The 22183-nt window shown below is 35.9% G+C and overlaps 1 protein-coding gene across 17 annotated transcripts in view; it reads right to left on the bottom strand.

The window, feature by feature from the left end:
* KDM4C (lysine demethylase 4C) overlaps positions 1–22183 on the bottom strand; it is a 437058-nt gene that overhangs the window by 153605 nt on the left and 261270 nt on the right. For 16 of the 17 annotated variants that reach the window (XM_053907888.1, XM_053907887.1, XM_053907896.1 and 13 more), the window contains 3 exons: positions 5764–5945; positions 3894–4107; positions 1964–2040 (listed from right to left, as the gene is read on the bottom strand). In XM_053907888.1, the coding sequence (XP_053763863.1) occupies positions 1964–2040; positions 3894–4107; positions 5764–5945 (473 nt within the window). Of the gene's footprint in view, positions 1–517; positions 567–1963; positions 2041–3893; positions 4108–5763; positions 5946–22183 lie in introns of all 17 variants that reach the window. The other variant, XM_053907903.1, reaches the window with a different exon arrangement.

Genomic DNA, 22183 nt, shown 5'->3' with positions numbered 1-22183 from the left:
TTGTAAAATTGTATTCAAGAATTTCCATTTCTGGGCCACCGAGGTGACTCAGTCAAGAGTCTAATTCTTGATTTCAGCTCAGGTCCATGATCTTATGATTGTGAGACTGAGGCCCAAGTCAGGCTTCACACTGAACATGGAGCCTGGTCAAGATTCTCTCTCTCCCCCTCCCTCTGCCTCTCCCCTGTGCATGCTTGCAGGAGTGCTCTCTTGCGCGCACTCTCTCTCAAAAAAGAATGAAAACTAAACTTTGTTTAAAATAAGAAGTTTCAATTTCTATTGCAATTTGAAAGAGATTTACATGGTATCAAGATTAAAACACAAAAGACATATTTTCCAAGGTTGTGAGAGGTTAACATAACTAGAAGCTTTAAATCAGTTCTAAAGAGTTATTGATGTAGTATTTCCTTCTTAAGACATGCTAAAGGAAAACAGCACAAACTATCAGAAGCAGCCTTAAAATCAGGGTGGGTGGCTTAGGCCTGGCCCTGGCTCTGCCATGCAAAGACAATAGTACCTTGGGTAACAGAACTGCTCAGTGTGTAAGCACAGGAGTCAAGCAGTAACTGTGGATGAAACAGAGAATTGTTCACACCTTGGTGAACTGGGTTAGAATATCTCTAATCTCTAAACCTATACTTCAGGGTAAATGAGAGGACATCACTGGCCAGACTGATGCTACAAAGCTTTATGTTGGCTCATACAATAAACACAGCACATGCGTGGTAAACAAGAATTGAATACACTTATTACAGCAGGACTTTCTGGCCAATTTTAAGATACTCTACACTTACATAGTTTTTGTTAACATAATGATCGCATCAAAGGAAATATTAAAATGTTTTCTGGGCCCACTAATAAAAGACTTCTTAAATAGAAGATAGTACCTCTAACACCAAATAGATAAGATTATTTGGGCTATAAAGAATGTCCATACTTTCCCCCATTTTCCCCTCACTATCTAAAGTGAATGCCAGCAATAAAATCACTCAGAAAGACATTCTCAGACATGTTTAATTTATAGTCACCATATGTCTCTTTCAACCCTGAGAGCTAAACATACATATCATGACATAAATTTTCATCATGTAAGGCATTTTCCTTATATTGTCCATCAGGTTTTTAACTCTAGTTGCAAAGAAATTTAATTCATTGTCATTGGAGATCACTGAGAAATAAAGCAAATGCTACTATTACAATTGAAATAATCTGCTCTGAGATCAAGAGTGAGGGTACAATGTTGAGATATAACAGGTCCTAACTTTCAAAAATGCCTGATAGTTCTTGAAAGAGATTTTTTAAGAAATATCAAGGTAGCACATAATTAAGTGAAAAAACAGGTGACAGGGTAGATTAAGTGAAAAAACAGGTGAGCAGAACTCAATGCTTGGATGTAAGCTAAAGTTTCAACAGGTTCATCAGGAAAAACAATTTAAAATGAGAAGGAATCTATGTCCCCCAAGTGGGGTAACTTATTTTTGAAAGATTCTGTCTCAAGTTCATGGTAATGCTTAGCACAGGACAGACTCCAAAGTTTGTTGAAGTATGAATGCATGAATGAATAACGGGGGAAAGACCTCATGTTAGTGGAAAAGTTACATATGAGCATGGTTTCATTAGGGGTCAGCAAGAATCCTCACCTTGACTGTTACTTAGAATACATTTTCAATAATTGCAAAATAGAGCTACACCAGAAAATGAATATTTTAGACTTGCTTTGATGAACTGGTAACCTCTGTAGGCTCCTGAGTAGAGAAGTGACACCTAGAAATTTATTTAATATTTCAATGATGAACAGAGCCACCAGAAAGGATGATTTGAAAAGAAAAGACTGGAAAGATGGGTAAGTGTAGAAGTACACACAAAAGCATGTGCACAGCCTTACCTTATTGCTAGATTTAAACGTGTCCACAGTGGGCAGAGTGAGAAGAGGGGTTAGAATATATTAAAATAGGCAACTTACTGCTGTCCATGCATTTCTTTTGCACCGGGCACATAGCCATCCATCACAGATCTCATGAGAAGGGATACCATAGCAACCTATAATATAATAGAATGGATCCATGAATTAGGTCTTTCATATTTTGGCAATATTATACATCTTAGCACTAAATACATAAAATCGGAATTACTTGCCATGATACCATTCTTGATTCTCACTGCTTAGAACAAAACATAAACCAGGCTGTCTCAAAGATACTTTTGGTTCTCATGCCTCATAACTAACAGGATCAGCACCAGGAAACATGAGAGTATGGGTCGTAATTATTACTAAATGCTCATAATAGTTATCAAAGGATACTGATGATAATTCTTGCAATAAGTAAATTTCTAAATTGTTGGGTCCAGTCCTTTACTCATACAAAACATATTTCAAAATAAGCTGCAATTCATGAAGCAAAATCTGAAGAAGTTTTAAAATAACACAATAAATAAACTCTGACATATTTTGCAAATTAATGTAATTTAAAATTACATTTCAAAAATGTTTAATTAGTTTTAATTTCAGTGATAGGGACAGAGGATGCACAATTCACGGTTAGTGATGAAGGGGTATCTTCAATTTTACTTGTCTATTCAGTTACATGTCTGACTCAAAATAACTGTGTAAGGAGATAGCTGATGATGCAAATATAAGCAGCAATTATACAGTACCAACAAACATGTGTTATTCCGACTTTCTTTCAAAGGGTTTTAAAAGACTTAAAGAAGTAATTTTTAATATCAAATTTCCATAACATTTAAATAAAAGAGAAAATAACAGAAATGTGATTACCAAAGAAAAGCCTATCATAGTTAACCAAGGCTATAAAATGTTTAGTTCAGACACATGTTTATGAAATACTATGGCTAAATTCTATAACTAGTACATTTAGGAATAAAAACTAAATCCTAGTTTTTTGTGAAATGATGAATTGGCTGTTATATTCTATAATAATACAGGGTGAACGTGTGTATATATATATGGGTGTGTTACAAACTGACACAAGTACAAGAATTGCTATATTTTAAGTACATTATGTTCAAATCTCTTGGGGAAGCTGACAATATGCAATTAATCAATAAATGATAGGGAAACCATTTCAACTTAGTCAATGTAAGACTGGTGTTTCTCAGGGGTAAATACAGAAGGTATGCCTACCTTGTCTGTGTGCTACACTGACAGAGATAAGCCCTACAAAAGTATGTTAATATGACATATAATTTTGTGAGATCTGGAATATTAAAATGCTTTAAAATAGATTTAGAATATTTTCACATTTCAGAGGATTTACAAGGCAGGCTAATAAAAAAAAAAAAAAAAAAAAAAAAAACAAAAAACAAAACTATCTTCCATTTATCCATGATGTGAAAATACCAAACTGAGACAGGTATGGAGCCCTACCATCTCAGTCCGGGGGGAGATAATTGTAATGACTGTTCTCCCCTGGAAGGCAAGAGAGATCTCTTACTCTTACAAAGAATAAAAATTAAGCTCTATGATTATTAAATTTAACAATAATTCCCCAAACCACCAAAGAAATATTGTTTTCTTTTTAAAAAGTCACAAAGAAAAATAATCATGAATCAATATGTGAGCTTAAAGTCAAGTTTTTACAAACTATATCTTAAAATAAGTAAAATTCAAGTGTATGAAAGGAGCCCCACAATGACCCCATTATCTGGACAACAAACAAACAAAACTGCTCTTCACTGACACTGCACAAAACTGTAGAAAAAGGGATTATTATACTTACTCATACTTCCATCAGAAGCAATGTGAGAAAGAATGATCTAACCATTACAAATGCCAAAGTTCAATGTAATACATTTGGCAGGGGACAAACGGGTAAGAGAAAAAGACTATGTGAAGCACTGAAAGCTAACGACTGATGAATGAGAGATTCATTTACTTGCATGAACCCGTACGCAGCACTTTGCACAGGAAATCAGAAGACTTGTTCCATCCTCTTCCAGAAAGGCATTAGGCGGAGAATATTCTATATTTTCTTCACTATAAATAAAACACATCTCTGGAATGAGGGGCTTAGTCTTTCCTCCCGGAGTAACAACTTCGTCTAATTTTGTCTCCCATCTAGAATCATTTTCTTCATTGCTGCTATCTGGCTGAAAAACATAATATTCTCACATGAGTGATTAACATGCAAAAAAGTTCATCATTTGTTCTGGTCACTCAAATCCACTAACAGGTTCCATGCACTAACTTCCAGCTTCTGTTCTTCCTGTTGCTTTCCTTGATATAACTATTAGCTTTTAATCAATGTTCCTCTTCAGGCTCCCATCCAGAAGCTAAAGCTGTAGAAACAGGAGGACATTCTGTACATCTGCTTGTACAAAAAGCGATAACCTGCTAAAACTATATTCTTACATAAGTAGTTCATGGAAAGCATCAATTTTTCTGATGAATTTTTATTCACTTCTTTATTTCCACTAGTTTAACAGACCTGGTTTAATTTACTGAAGAATTTTACCTGCTCACACTTGAAAGAGTGTATTCAAAGACCTCAGTTTTAATCTGTGCAACAGTTTTTAGAGAATTTTTGAAGGTTTTCACCTCACCACAAAGTTTTAAAACATCAAGACAGAAAGATCTGGCAAATGTCACTAAATAAGAAAATATGTGCAAAACAAAACTGTCATCTCTCACCAAAATATATGAAAAGCATTTAATTCTTAATTGAAATTCTACTTAATGAACTATCCTATTATCTCCAGAGTTCTTAAATTAATAAATTTCCCTATATCTTATAATTTGAGTGAGAATTTTTTTAATTATTGGGAAAATACACAGGCAGATTATGATATAGAAATCAGAGTCAATACAGTTAAGTTTTTCCAAGAAAACACAGACATTCAATGACTAAACAGAAAATAAAAACAATGTGTGTCACTCACAAGGGCCACATCAAAGATAAGTGAGAAAACTACTTCCTCCATTTACAAAGGTCTGAAAATGTGGTATATCACACATTTTCATGCCTTGAAATGGCTGAACAGAAAGTATTTACATGGACTCTAAGAGAGATGCAATCTTAAACAAAATACTTCTGATTCAATTATTAAGAATATAACTCAGAACAGAATGCTCACATCGATACACTTAATAGTATAGTATATCTTAAAATAGGTCAAGAAGTTCCACCCTTACTAGATTCCTAAAGATCACTTTGTCCAAGACAGTGTTAAAGAATGTGGCCCACAGCAAACTAAAATGCCATCAGTACTACATATGTGAAATAACATTGAAAACAGCACCGTGCATAGCTGGCTGTGAGGGTGAACTGAACAATTCGGTTTGTATTGAGTCCTGCTGTATCATATGTGTGTTCCACAGGAGAAGAGAGACACTTTAAATGTGGGCCCAGAGGTGACATGTTATTGAGAGTGATATATTCAAACACAAAACAGAAAGTAGGGCTAAGTTCTCTCTTTGCAATGCTTCTACTATGGTTGCGCTTTAAGTTCTGTGTTTCTTGATGAAAAGGGTAGAAAGAAAGGTTGGAACTTCCCCTTGACTGAAATAAACCAAGACTGACAAATAAACCAATCATTTAATTAAAACAATAAAGCACTATCAGAAAAATGTCTTTCAAGTAGCACTCAGAAATTCTGTTTGCTAACAGCCATGTGGGTACATACATATCAATGCCTTCCTTTTCATGTGCATACTTACCTTACAGTGATTCATCTGTGTTTTTATGGTCATACAGAAAGTGCAGCAGTGAAAGGACACCTTGGCAGCGACCCCTCAACCCTTATTACCTTGTAGTATGGCATAAGAAGAGCACAGATGGCACAGTGTGGCTCCATTCTGGCCATGGCTGCGTTATACTCCTGTTCAGCCACAAAGTTTGGGGACTTCGTCTGCCAAAGGTGGACCAAAGGCTTCGCCCAAGACTCTGTTTCTTCCACTTCCTCCTCAATCGATGTAACCTCGGGCAATTCTTACAAATCAAGGCATGAAAACACTGTGAGCATGGGACCCAGGGAAAATTCACCCTGGTTATAAAAGAAGCAAACATTCCAAAGTACCTGTGATATTAATGTCAGACAGGAAACCTATTTTATCTTTCAAATACATTCTGACAGAAGCAGAACAAAAGGAATGTCCTTTTCATCCTCCTCATCTTCAAGCGCTAGATCAGATCTAATGGCCCGACAATGAGTCTCCTTTTGACACCCTCCCCATTCCTGCCAGGAATGACTAAACTGTCCCCTCCTTCAATTTCACTTCTGTGTTTCCACTGCTACCATTAACAACTCACATGGTAAAGCAGCTTTTATCTGTGAGATTACCTTCCAACTAGCAGAGGAATTTGCTAGCCCAGTAACTGCCTTGCCAATATTTTTCATTTCTTCACCTAACATTGTATGTGGCTAAACAAAAATTTATTAATTGAATGTCATTTAATTTTTGGGTTCAAGAATTCATAACAATATTTATAGAGCACCTATCAGATGCCAAGCAATACACTGCTATCACATGAATATGAAGGACAATTCCTTTTCAAATCTTATTTATTCAATATAATGCCCCCCGAGGGTTAAGTCTCTTAAGCACATATATCTGTTAATGTGAAAGAGGCAGAGAACTACTCCACAAAAAATACCATTTTACCAAATTTTATAGAAGGCCAGAAAAATACAGAAAGACCTAACAGGTTAAGAGAAAAAAATTCCTCATGTCTATAGCAGGGGACAGTATACCAGGGCAGGTGGCAGCCATCACAGCACATCTAGTACTTAACATCTACAGCTGTGACACATTCTAAAACTCCTCACCAGTAGCTGTCACAGTCTTACAAATCAAAACTGTGGAGCACTGTCCTCAAGTCCCAAGCACAGGTGCTCCTGTGAATCAGTGCGCTCCAGCCCTTGCCTTGTTGACTTACCTGTTCTAAAAAAAAAGTCAAAATAGATTTGCTGAGATGGAAAAATAAGATGGGCTAAATGAGGCTGAAAATAACTCAAAAGACATCAAATGCCAACTGAAGTGAAAGGGAATGTTCCTGCTTCCATGGTGGTAGTGGTATCATCATCATCATCTACAGAAAATGCTTAGTATTCAGCCAGTGTTTGAAAGCAAAACAAAAGGTAAGAATGTTTGCAGTGAAGTAATCTGATGCTAAACAGAAATCACTTCCACCTCAGTCTCCCTATAATACAGAATAGAAGACTTTCTGTGAACACTTAGATTTGACAAATGAAAGATGGGAGTGAAAAGTCGACCAAGAATTTGAAATACCATTAGGTCCTTAACTTACAGGCTAATATCTCCCACATACACACTAAAACTGGGATCTAAACTAAAAGAAATCCTTTGGGTTTGAATAGCTATTGCCTCTTCCTGACACACTATAAGTTTACCATATCACTTACTTTATTATAAAAGGTTGAAACATACAAGATAGATGATGCCCTTACCCCTTTGACTGGTCATAAGTAAATGTGCAGAGTTCTCAAAATATCTTTAGGGATGGAGGAAATACTATTATCTCCTAAAAGCCTAACAAAGAGAAAGAAGTAGTGGAAAAGGACAATTCCTAACAATGGAGCCAGATAGTGTGGGCAAGACCCAGAGCAAGACTTGACCTAGGACATCCTGACTCAAATTGAACACTTCCCAAACTTTCTCAACAGTGACCTGGTAGAGAATCTTGCTCTACAGATGTCCTTCCCCAAAGGTGATGTTGTACTCTGGCCCAAAGAGTATTTATCTTCTGTTTGGATAATCTCCAGGCCAGAATACACAGTGAACATAACTATGTAATCCCATCACTTAAAAGTGGCAAGGCAGCAACACTGTGCAGCACCAAGTACAGGGAACTGTTATTCCAGAGACCTAGTTTTAAATTCAAGCCCTTTGGGGCTCAGTCGGTTAAGTGACTGGCTTCAGCTCAGGTCATGATCTTACAGCTCATGGGTTCAAGCCCCGTGTCTGGCCCTGTGCTGATAGCTCAGAACCTGGAGCCTGCTTCGGATTCTGTATCTCCCTCTCTCTCTGCTCCTTCCCCACTCGCGCTGTGTTTCTCTTTCAAAAATAATAAATAAAACATAAAATTTTTTTTTTTTTAATTCAAAGTCTTTGATCAAAAGGCTTACGGCTTTGGGTAAATAGATTCTCACATAGTGAGAATTCCTTTCTCACCTACTTAAGAGCTTTTTTTTTTCTTTTTAATTTTAAAGTGAAATAGTAAATGTAAAACTTCTCTTTAAAATCTGAAGTGCTGGGGTGCTTGGGTGGCTCAGTTGGTTAAGCATCCAACTCCTGATTTTGGCTCAGGTCATGACCCCAGGGTTCATGTTCATGGGATTGACCTCCATGTTAGGCTTTGAGCTGACATTGCGGAACCTGCTTGGGATTCTCTCTCTTTCTCTCTCTCTGCCCCACCCCTGATTGAATGCACATGCATTCTCTCTCTGTCAAAATAAATAAACATTTAAAAAAAATAAAATCTAAAGTGCTGGAGTTCTTTGTAAAGTCTAAAGTGACATACTTAATATATACATTATTATGTAAAATCCATCTAATCATCTTATTTTCATTTGATCTATTTATCAATTAAATGCTACAATATTTTATGAGGGGGAAAAGATAGTGCATTTAATCAGATGATTATTCATATTTTACTTTAGCTTTAAAAGTCAAAATCACTGGCACATTTTTGAAGGTAAACATTCTGTCCTGCTGAAATTTCTTCATCCTCTCCTCCATCTCCCAAGAACTCTTGCTTACTCTTGACCCATGCATTGGTCAACCACAGACTAAGCTGGCTATTGCTTTTCATAGATTAATGACATTCATTTAACAACAAATCTCAATCCCTTAGGGAACCAAGAAGGTTTTGGGTGTGGGGAACCCCTTTGGGATATCTAAAACTTTCATCACATTACTTCAAACGAAAACTCTCCCTTTTAGCCTCTACTCCTGCTCCTGGTTCCATTTTATTTTATTTTTTTAAAATATATGAAATTTATTGTCAAATTGGTTTTCATACAACACCCAGTGCTCATCCCAAAAGGTGCCCTCCTCAATACCCATCACCCACCCTCCCCTCCCTCCCATCCCCCATCAACCCTCAGTTTGTTCTCAGTTTTAAAGAGTCTCTTATGCTTTGGCTCTCTCCCACTCTAACCTCTTTTTTTTTCTTCCCCTCCCCCATGGGTTCCTGTTAAGTTTCTCAGGATCCACATAAGAGTGAACACATATGGTATATGTCTTTCTCTGTATGGCTTATTTCACTTAGCATAACACTCTCTCCAGTTCCATCCACGTTGTTACAAAGGGCCATATTTCATTCTTTCTCATTGCCACGTAGTACCCCATTGTATATATAAACCATAATTTCTTTATCCATTCATCAGTTGATGGACATTTAGGCTCTTTCCATAATTTGGCTATTGTTGAGAGTGCTGCTATAAACATTGGGGTACAAGTGCCCCTATGCATCAGTACTCTTGTATCCCTTGGGTACATTCCTAGCAGTGCTACTGCTGGGTCATAGGGTAGGTCTATTTTTAATTTTTTGAGGAACCTCCACACTTCTTGGTTCCATTTTAGTACACCTTCATCTACTTAGTTTTTTAAAAAAAATACTTCTACTTCCAATATACAGATGACGAAAAATGTTTTTTTTATTGCAGCTTTGAGACGTTTCGATCATTTGGCATCACTATGCCTAGGAATTTCCTCTCTTCCTCTCTTTCTTCAACTATAGTTGACTAATGAACCCCTAAATGAGTCACTGTACTCATTAGTACATAATTACCTCACAACATGATGTATTTTAAAAGATGTGATGTGATAAAAATAGATTCTGACAGTTGTTAAATATCAAATTAGTTCTCACAACATCCTTGTAAAATAAAAGGGCAAGGTAGAAATTATCAAACATAAAAAGACATAGACACTGCAGGCATTTAATGAATTACCAATGTTTTTATTACTAAAATTATATCCTCTTTTTTAAAATTTTTTTGATGTTTTTATTTTTACTTTTGAGACAGAGAGAGACAGAGCATGAGCAGGGGAGGGGCAGAGAGAAAGGGAGACACAGAATCGGAAGCAGGCTCCAGGCTCTGAGCTGTCAGCACACAGCCTGACACGGGGCTCGAACTCATGACCTGAGCCGAGATCATGACCTGAGCCGAAGTCGGACACTTAACCGACTGAGCCACCCAGGCGCCCCAAAAAATTATATCCTCTTTTATAACAGCATACCAACAATCAGAAGATTGTACACAGATCTGAGTCTCATCCTGAATGCTACACTTTGCTGTAGATTCAGGAGCGAGTGAGGCAAATGAAAAATCCCTTGGCGTAAGGGCATCAAAGTTTGGTAAATCTGTGAAAACATTACCAGCAGTTACTGTATTCCCAACGAGAACAAAAGAAGAGCTAATAGTTTAACAGCAGTTCTCAAAGTAAGGTCTGTGGACTCCCAGAGACACAAAGGACAATTTCACAGGGTCTGGATGGTCAGAATTACTTTCATAATAACACAAAGACGTTATTTGTCTATCTCACCCTGGCATCTATTTTATTAAATTTGTGATAAACATGGGATATATTCATACAGTACTTCTGCTGCACAATGAAGTTCAATAGTTGTCTTGGGGAAAAGCACATATGCAATTAATTGAATTGCAAGATGGATAAGCTGTGTCTTTCACGGGACACCATTTTTACTTAAAAGAATGATTAACAGACAAACTATGGTTACTCAGACTTGGGTCTGGCAGGAATTTTCATGAAAGGGAACAAAAAGACTGTCATTTTAATAAAAAAAAAACTATTCAGAGTATTTGTTGACAATGGTAAATTCAAGTTTATGAGTCAAAATTAGAATTCTAGAAAATGTGTATCCACTACTATAAGCTTGATAGCTTCCCAATACTTAAAGCTGTTTGTGATGAGATTGATGGAGATAATATCAAATGTAATTTTTAAATATTACATAAAGAGACCTATGTAACTGTTTACCAATGGATGCTGTTACAATGAAGCATCTGTAAAAGAATCACTCAAAGTGCAAGACACACCAATGAATCTGTAGCTTAACAGAGTACAAAGAGTTCATTGACGTGATTTCAGATTCCACAATGCAACTAACCTTTAAAAAAACTAACATATGCCAAGCTTTGGTGTAGTGTCAAAGAAGAATATCCGTAATTATCTGAAAAGGCTACTGAAATATGGTACCCCATCCAATCTCCTATCTGTGTGAAGCTGGACTTTCTTCACATACTTCAACCAGAACATAATGCAGCACACTGAATGCAGAAGCAGATATAGGAATCCAATTATTTCTATTAAATCTAATATTAAACACTTGTGCAAATAATGTGAAACAATACCATTCCCTTCTTTGTTTTTTATGATTTGGGGATATTGTTAGTTTTTTATGAAAACAAATGTAACTATTTATGAATGTATTGTTGCTACTTTCAAATGAATTAATACAGTTAAATACAGTTAAACACATTTAAAACTTTTCCTGTTTTAACTTCCAGCAAGTAAATATACATAGAATAAACCCATGGGAAGGGAAGGCAAAAAGGAAAGGACATGACAAGATGAAAGGAAACCTCTTTGGGATCCTCAAAAATTTAAGTGCATAGGGAGTCCTGAGAGCAAAAAGGTCGAGAAACACAAATATATATATATATATATATATATATATATATATATATATATATATATATATATATATATTACACTGAAAATATTAGTATCACAGAGTTACTGTTCAACAATACAGCCCAAACAAAACAGGTGTAGACTCTGTTCTGACAGCCAGGCAAGAATTTTATAAATCACTTTCCCCAATCAATGTGTGATGCTTAAACAAAAAGAAAACAAGTCAATACTAGAAGAAGGCATCCTTTCCTCTCAGTTCCTTCATCAAGGTCTACAAGGTTTGTTAGCTATAGTAGAAAACAAATTCTATGCCAACAGCACTTTACAAAAATGTTCCCATAACTCTGTAGTGAGTGAAATACAGTTAAGAAAACCATGAGCCTAAATACATAGCAGTTCCTTAAATTTGTATAAGTGCTTATACAGAATTCATAGAAGCAAGTTGTAACACAGCTCAAGACACCATGTTCTCCGGAACTTTGTCCTGAGAAAGGAAATGTAAGCAATGGCTTAGGTGGCCTCCCATGAAGGATGGTCAGCTCCCTAACAACCACTACTATGATGGAAAAATGGGGAAAATACATACTATCTTGGATAAATATACTGAAGTAACCTGTTAAAAATGTTACTGCCATACCAGCAGCACCTTCAATAGCTGCCCTGAAATTTTTGATTGCCATGTCACTAAAAAAACAGTAAGTTGTGCAATAGCCAACGTATGGAAAGATATTTGCAAATGACATATCTGATAAAGGATTAGTATCCAAATATATAAAGAACTTATAAAACCCAACACCCAAAACATAAATAGTCCAACCAAAAAAAAATTGGCAGAAGACATGAACAGACATTTCTCCAAAGATATCCAGGTGGCCAACAGACACATGAAAAAGTGTTCATCATAACTTACCATCAAGGAAATGCAAATCAAAACTACAATGAGGTATCACCTCACACTTGTCAGAATGGCTAAAATCAAAAGCAGCATAAACATCGGGTGTTGGTGAAGATGTATAGAAAAAGGGACCCTCATGAACTGTTGGTGGGAATCCAAACTGGTGCAGCCACTCTGGAAAATGGTAGGAGTGTTCCTCAAAAAGTTAAAAATAGAACTACCCTATGATCCAGGAATTGCACTACCAGGTATTTACTCAAAAGATACAAAAATAACTTATTTCAAAAGACACATGTACCCTGATGCTTATGGCAACATTATCAATGATAATTATTATATTTATACTTATATAAATACATATATTTATATAAATATATTTATATTTTTAAATATTTTAATATTTGTTTTATTTTTATATTTTATATATTTATTATTTTTGAATTATATTTTTCCAAAGAAGACATCTAGATGGCTAAAAGACACATGAAAAGATACTCAACATCACTCATCATTAGAGAAATACAAATCTAAACCACAATGAGATACCACTTCACACCTGTCACAATGGCTAAAATTAACAACTCAGGAAACAAAAGATGTTGGCAAGGATGAGGAGAAAGGGGAACATTTTTGCACTGTTAGTGGAAATGCAAACTGGTGCAGTTGCTCTAGAAAACAATATGGAGATTCCTCAAAAAATTAAAAATACAGTTACCCTACGACCCAACAATTGCACTTCTAGGTATTTATCCGAAGGATACAAAAATGCTGATTCAAAGGGGGCACATGCATCCCAATGTTTGTAGCAGCACTATCAATAATAGCCAAATTACGAAAAGAGCCCAAATGTCCACTGACTGATGAATGGATAAAGAAGATGTAGTATATCTGTGTATATCTATCTATCTATCTATCTATCTATCTATCTGGATATACACAATGGAATATTACTTGGCAATCAAAAAGAATGAAATCTTGCCATTTGCAAAAACATGGATGGAATCTGAATGTATTATGCTAAGCAAAATAAGTCAGAGAAAGACAAATATATAATTGCACTTGTATGTGTAATTTAAGAAACAAAACAGTTGAACATAGGGGACAGGAAGGAAAAATAAGACAAAAACAGAGAGAGGCAAACCATAAGAGACTCTTAAATACAGAAAACAAACTGAGGGTTGCTGGAGGGGTGTTGGATATGGGGATGGACTAAATGGGTGATGGGCATTAAGGAGGGCACTTGTTGGGACAAGCACTGGGTATTATATGTAAGTGATGAATCACTAAATTCTACTCTTGAAACCATTATTACGCTATATGTTAACTAACTTGGATTTAAAGAAATTTTTAAAAATTATGAAAAGAACCCAAATGTCCATCGACTGATGAATGGGTAAAGAAGTTCATAAAATTTTGTGTATATGTATGTGTGTGTGTACACACACATACATATACACAAAATTATATTTTGTATATAAAATATAAAGTATATATAAAATGAAATACTACTCAGCCGTAAAAAAAGAATGAAATCTTGCCATTTATAATGACAGGGATGGAGCTAGAATTTATGCTAAGTGAAATAAGTCAGAGAAAGACAAGTGCCATATGATTTCACTCATATGCAGAATTTAAGAAACAAAACAAAGGAGCAAAGGGGAAAAAAAGGGAGAGGCAAACCAAGAAACAGACTCTTAACTATACAGAAGAAACTGATGGTTCCCAGAAGGGATGGGTGAAATAGGTGACAGGGATTAAGGAGTGCAATTGTTGTGACAAGCACCCAGCAATGTACAGAAGTGTTGAATCACTATATTGTATACCTGAAACTAACATAACACTGTATGTTAACTAACTGGAATTAAAATTAAAACTCTCAAAATTAAAAATTAGGGGCACCTGCCTGGCTCAGTGTAGCATATGATTCTTGATTTTAGGGTCGTGAGTTCAGCCCTCATGTTGGGTATAGAGATTACGTAAAAATAAAATCTTATAAAAATAAAAAACTAAAAAATTTTAAAAAATAATTTTTTTCTGATATATACTTAAGAAACCAAACTTTGTCTCTGATTCTAAATATTTCTGGCAGAAATAAGAGCTCTTGGAGAGAGGTAATGGGAATAGATATGCACAAAGTACCCATGAATAGTGCTCAAGAAGAATTAAGAGGTAAATTAACAGTACTTTATTTATATATATGATAGCTGAATACTAACAGGTAATCACACTTCTGCCTCTTACATAAAATCACACTAAGCAGCCCCTCATAGGCAGCCTGCTTACAACTCACCTCATGCTTCATCAGTGTGTCTTAAATGCATCTCCAAAATTATCCTCCCTGCTTGCTATTCAAATCATACTCACTGTGATACTGTAATATAAAATGAAATATATTTGGTCTTTGATCCAGTTCCTGGCAGAGAGCTCCTAAAACTCTTGGAATTTCCTGAGAGGTATGGGTGAGAAGAGCACCATTGGGTGAAATATTTGGTCTTAGTCTCGTTCCTAACACAGAGCTTCTAAGACTCCTGGAATCTTAGAATAGATAAAAGCATCTTTTGTATGCTAATACGATGACTGACTGGTAGCTGGGGGCCCTGAAATAGCTTCAGGATTGAAGCAGGCCACCAGAAAGACCAAGGCATGATTAGAGGATTGGCACTTCAGCTGCACCTCTTACCTCAGTGGAGGGGACAGGGGCTGGTGATTAAGTTAAATTGCCAATAGACGATGGTTTATTCAATTGTGTGGACAAATGAGCCTCCACAAAAGCTCTAAAATGCAAAATGGACTAAGTTCCTAAATATGTGACCTTAAGCCATAAAAATCCTGGGAGAGAGCACAGGCAGTAATTTCTCTGACATTGCCATAGCATTTTTCTAGATAGGTCTCCCCAGGCAAGAGAAATAAAAGCAAAAATAAACTATTGGAACTACATCAAAATAAAAAGCATCTGCACGGCAAAGGAAACAATCAACATGACTAAAAGACAACTTACTGAATGCAAAAAATATTTGCAAATGACACATCCAATAAAGGATTAGTATCTAAACTATATAAAGAATTTATAAAACTCAACACCCAAAACACAAATAATATAACTAAAAAAAAATGGACAGAAGACATGAATAGACATTTCTCCAAAGAAGACATCCAGATGACCAACAGACACATGAAAAGATGCTCAACATTACTCATTACCAGGAAAATGCAAATCAAATCTACACTTATTATCAGGAAAATGCAAATCAAAACTACAATGAGATATCACCTCTCACTTGTCAGATAGGCTAAAATCAAAAACACAAGAAACGTGTTAGTGAGGATATGGAGAAAGGGAAACCCTCATGCACTGCTGGTGCAAACTAGTGTAGGCAGTCTGGAAAACAGTGTAGAGATTTCTCAAAACATTAAAAATAGAATTACTACATGATTCAGTAATTCCACTACTTGGTATTTGCCCAAAGAATATGAAAACACCAATTCAAAAAGATATATGCACCCCTATGTTTATTGCGGCATTATTTACAATAGCCAAATTAGGGAAGGAGCCCAAAGGTCCATGGATAGACAAATGGATAAAGAAGTTGTGGTGTGTGTGTGTGTGTGTGTGTGCATGTGTGTGTGTGTGTGTGTGTGTGTGTGTGTGTGTGTGTACACATACAAAATAAGTCAATCAGAGAATGATAAATACATGATTCCACTCTTACATGAAATTTAAGACAAAACAAAGAAAAATAAAGATAAACCAAGGAACAAACTCTTAACTATACAGGACAAACTATGGTTGCCAGAAGTGAGATGGGTGGCAGGATGGGTGACATAGGTGAAGGGGATTAAGAGTACACTTATCATGATGAGCCCTGAGTAAATGTACAGAATTACTTAATCACTATATTGTATCCCTGAAATGAAAATAACACTGTACATTAACTATGCTGCAACTTTAAAAACCAAACAAACCTTAAACAACAGGGTTCAGAAAGCTTCAGGATTGAACACATCAAGATACTGTGAGGGTGATGTACCTGGAGAGGGATGAAAGTTCTGTACATACTCTCCTCACCCCAACCCTGCCCTGTACATCCCTTCCTTTTGGCTGTCCCTGAATTGTAAACCAGTAAATATAACGTGCTTTCCTGAGTTCTGTGAACCATTCCAGCAAATGATCAAACCCGAGAAGGGAGCTGTAGGAAGCCCCAGCCTTTGTAGTACATTGGTCACGAGTAACAACTTGCAATTGATATCTGAAGTAGGGGCATCTTGTGGCAATGACTCCTTAACCTGTGGGGGCTGCACTAACTCTGAGCTGTTAGCATCAGAAACTAAATTGTAGGACACCCAGTTGTGTCTGGGGAGTGAAAGAAATGGTTGGATTGGGAAATATGACCCACACATTTGCTGTCAGAAATATTCATATTTGTAGTACTGGCCCTTTCCTCGGGGCCATAAACAATGGTGTTTTTCAAAGATCGAATCCAGTCACAAAGGCATAGCTAGAAAAGTGTCTTTTTAGTATGCAACTATAGAGTTGAGGGCCAGTGGTGCATCTGATGTTGACCCAATGACTACACAGCAGTCAGAAAGGGATTGCATGGAAGAGACTCAATCCTAGCACATATTACAAAGTTGGGAGCCCAGGAAATCCTAAACACTTTCTGGTTCTAAAAAAATAGTTAGGCTTGCTGCAATTCACTTGAGAATCTTAAAATATTCATAGAATCTTTGTAACAGTTTTTATACTCACTTGGAGTTATGTTCCATTATTCAGAGAGCAACTTCTCTCTCAAATTAATAAAACTTTCCAAGGTGTAGCAGGGGACACTGAGAAGTGATCTTAGAGATTATTGTAGATACACACTTTTTTTAAATTTTTTTTTAATGTTTATTTATTTTTGAGACAGAGAGAGACAGAGCATGAGCAGGGAAGGGACAGAGAGAGAGGGATACACAGAATGTGAAGCAGGCTCCAGGCTCTGAGCTGTCAGCACAGAGCCCGACACGGGGCTTGAACTCACGAATTGTGAGATCATGACCTGAGCCAAAGCCAGATGCTTAACCGACGGAGCCACCCAGGCGCCCCTAGATACACACTTTTAATTTTACTGATTAGGTATTTATTTTTGGTTACTTTCTATATAAAAGAATTTACATTGCTTTTCATACAAAAGTATATGTGACTAAAAACAAGTTTATTTTAAAGAATGAAATTAAAATATAATATTTAAAAATATTAGCTCATGTGATCATAAAATTAAGTCTATGGCAAATTATCATATAGTTAAACATTATAATAAATTAGGTAAGAAATGTAATAAACCCCTGACTTTGTGGTCTAGAACCACAATTAGTTATGAACTAGTTATACAACTAATCAGAATTATATAATTAGAATTAGTCATGCAACTAATCTGAGGTAAACATGACTATAAGAGTGGAGCTTCAATACAACTCTATTAAAATAACTTAAAATGTTTCATTCATGCAATCCATGTGGTCTTAAAGTTTGGTTACAATTCTAAACCTGCTTCTTCACCTACAAAATGAGCACAAGATTTTCTAAATTACAAGGTTATATGAGATACCAGTCATAAAGCTGCTAGCCATTAATATGTAAGGCCTGGGGCTTCAACAAATGATGGTTTTCCTTCCCTTTTAGGTCTCCAGCATTAACCTGTGGGATCTGCAGCATAATCTTTGCAAATATTATCCAGAAAATTTTCATCTAGAAAATTACCTAAAATATATGCCCTAAATACTAAACTTTTAACATGACATGACAGACTGAAACAGGAAAAGCTCATCTAGACAGGTACCCAATTCTCTCTTACTATATAAACATTTCTGGGGGGTCTGAGTGGCTCAGCTGGTTAAGCACCCAACTCTTGGTTTTGGCTCAGGTCATGATCTCATGGTTCATGGGTTTGAGCCCTGCATCGGGCTCCACGCTGACAGTGCAAAGCCTGCTTGGGATTCTCTCTCCCCCTCTCTCTCTACCCCTCCCTTGCTTGAGCTCTCTCAAAATAAATAAATAACTTTTAAAATATCTATATAAACATTTCTATCAAAATATTTATCCTTTGGGGGCACCTGGGTAGGTTAGACAGTACAGTGTCCAACTTCAGCTCAGATCACAATCTCATAGTGTGTGAGTTCGAGCCCCGCATCGGACTCACTGCTGTCAGTGCAGAATCTACTTTAGATCATCTCTGTCCCCCTCTCTCTATGCCCCTCCTCTCTCCTCTCTCTCTCTCTCTCTCTCAAAAATGAATAAGCATTTATTTAAAAAAAAAAGATTTATCCTTTCAGGAAAAAAAGCCTTTATTCTCCCAGTTAAAAACATCACTATTATTTATGATTAATAAAAAAGATTAATGTCCTTTACAAAAGTATCCCCCCAAAAGTGTTCATTTAAAAATATATAAATAAATTATGGAATGGCCATATTATGCCAGCATTATAAATGATGTTTTTAAAGAGCATTAATAAAATATAATAAATATAAACACATATATAATATTAAGTGAATATAAATATTATATTAATAAACAAAATACTGATATAAAACTATATGGAGAGAATGATGTCAATTCTATAAAGATACATTTAAAAATCTGGAATAAAAAAGGGAATTTGTAAGTTTTTGTAATTATAAACATATGCAATCTTTAAAGTTAAAAAAAACCTGCAGTCAGAATAATATTAGGTAGCTCCTACGAACTGGGGAAAACAGTTTAAAAACAGATACATGTCAGATTCATTCACTCCTCAGCACAGTCTTTTTTAACAGATTTGGCTTCCTAGTGTAAGTGGATTTCTCAACAGAAGAACACTTGGGCCATTGTTGAAGGGGTGTTGCCAGGACTTGCTGATGGAATCCAGCAGATGGGGAAAGTCATCTACTCTACTATAGCACAATTTCCCTTTACCAATCACCACAACCATTTTGCTGCTGGAGTTATGTTCCAGTGATGTGTTTTGGCTGGTTTAGCACTATTCTCTGCTATGAGGAGCACAGCAGCATCTGTTATCTTTCAGGTACTTGAACAAAATTTCAGTCCTGGGAAGCATTATATATGGTTTCAATGTCCTGGAAGAAAGTGCGGGAGAGGATGTTGAGGCCACAAGTGAACTACTCAAAAAAAAACAAAGAAATTCAAACTTGGGAACTTTATTGTTCCTACCCAAACTATTTAACAATCTGTATACAAACTGTATTTCAATGATCTTATAAATCACTGAATTTTGAAGGTTTGTAAAAGTGTGTTCAAAAGTAGAAAAGAGAAAAAAATTATAGGACTTTTAGGTGTGGCTTTCCTGGGAAGTACTGACATTAAGGAAAAATTAAATTATGTATTAAGAAAAACTGAAATCCCTTAAACTATGAACATAATAATGGTAAACAGAATTCTGCTATTTCAGTTGCAAAGCACTTCTTAAACTAAATGCATAGACATAGTTTTATTCTTTATGCATAACATTACACTAATAGAGATCTCAAAAATATTTCAAAATGATGTTTTCCAACTCATTCAATGTACTGTTTTAAACAACAGAAACATTCCAAAGCATGGCCCTTCAAAATTTCTATTACACAAAAATACTCTGATACTTAATAGTGCTTCTGGGGAGGTAGGTTTCACAGAGAACTTTGGGATTACCGATGTTGCTTAAACTTGTTTAAGAAAGTTAGCTTATATTTCACATATGTATATATTCTTACAATACACATGGACAACAACAAGGGCTACTATGAATGGTCTACTCTGTCAACAGAGATGGCTGGTTCTTAGACATCTATATGTGCTCACTTCAGCTTCTCTTATCAGGACTGGGGCTCTTATCAGGGGTTGCAAATATGATAAAATAAAAAGTATAAACTTGGAAACTAGGTAGGATTTAAAGCCTGTCATCTACCAATTACCAGTCTGTGGTTCTGGACAAGTGAATCAAAGTCTCTGAGCTCAGTTTTCTCAACAGTAATAATGATGATAATACCATCTATCTTCAAGAATTATAAATAACAATTGCTAATAATGTGTTCAATAGGAAGAAAGTAGCAAGGTCAATTCTCACATTGTGGTAGGGATGGGGAAAAGAAAACTCCTGAAAGAAAGCTGGCCTATCTTTGGAAAAACTAGCTGGCAACATGATACCAAAAGGAGCTTATTCCAAGCATCAAATCAAAGATAGTAAAAGAGTGAGCACATGAATCTCACTATGTGCTAGGCAATATGACAGATGCTGATAATTAGAAATAAAAACAAACAAGTCTTTTGCCTTCAAACAGTTCAAAATTTCCCTTGGGAGAAATCTCCAGTTTCTTAAACCATTTCATTAATGGCATCTATAATACAAACTCAAAAACTGGTTAAATAAGGAAACCAATTTGACAATAAATTTCATATATTGAAAAAAAAAACTGGTTAAATAAGATCTCTAAGCAAAGAACCACTAGCATGTTGCAATTTATCTGCCAAAAAAGCTCCCCTTAGCTAAAGGTCAGCCCTGGTCATCTGTGTTAAAGATAGCAGAATCCTGAGACATTTTGACCCAAGCACCGACACGGGAATTGCACAGCAGATCAAACAGCTGCTAAGGAAACAGAAAGAACTTCATTCAGAGCTGCCAGCACACCAATTACTAGGAAAACAAGTGCACTGGCTACTTGAGAGAAGGGACAGAAGTAAGAAGAGGACAAGATGGTAAATGTTCATTCTGCCGTCCCTCATCCAAAGTCATCAGGTGGTCCTGCCAGCTATACTACTTGCTGTTCTTCAAACATGCCACACTAAGCCCCTCTTGAGGTTGTACTCAGTGTTCTCTCCCAAGAAGATTCTTACTCCGGATCCTTGGCTAACTTACTTACAAGCATTATAAAGATGTTTCCTCAAGAAAAGACATTAGCAACTATGGCAATATGTGAGTAATATTCAAACATGTTCATATATCATAGCAAACCTTTTTTCCTTAAGTTTCTACTCCTTTTTACTAGCACAGCAAAAAAAATCACTACATGGTTCAATCTTGAAAATGCTTCTCCAACAAAACATGAATAATAAAACAATGGGATATCAGCATAGACTTTAGAGATCCCTCTGATACATATTTTTTTTAAAAAAAGTTACCTCATAATTTTTTTTTAAACTGGGAAACTAAGAACCAGAAAAGAGAAAAGGAAAAAAAAAGAAACACACAATAATATACAGAATTAAAATTATGATAAAGTGAGCCACTTCCTACTCACTCCCTAGGAGCCTTTGACATGTCACTTAACCAACCCCCACCCCGAGCCCCAGCAGTGAAAAGTCCCCTCTTAAAATCCAGGACGATGGTCCCCAAGTATCAGCCTGCACAACACTGCCAGCTCAGCACTAAGTTTTCAGTAGTCAGAGGCAAAACAAAGAAAATAAAGACAGTAAAGTAATGATAAAATTAAATTTTAAAATCTATGTAAATTTTGCAAACTTTTCATGGTTTTTCTTGATCTTCATAGTCAGTTTCACAACCAAAAGGTGGAAATAGAAATGCAGAATATATGGTATAGCATATGGGATAATTCAATGGTCTATCTTTGTCTCCAGGGAAAGTGGGTCGTGTACAAGCATAAGGAAATATAAAGCAATATATTAAGTTGTATAAAATTG

This window comes from Panthera pardus, unplaced genomic scaffold (genome assembly GCF_024362965.1).
Source record: "Panthera pardus isolate Hobbes unplaced genomic scaffold, ASM2436296v1 HiC_scaffold_20, whole genome shotgun sequence".
In the NCBI taxonomy this organism is placed as follows: Eukaryota; Metazoa; Chordata; class Mammalia; order Carnivora; family Felidae; genus Panthera; species Panthera pardus.
This window is presented reverse-complemented; position numbering and strand designations above follow the sequence as displayed.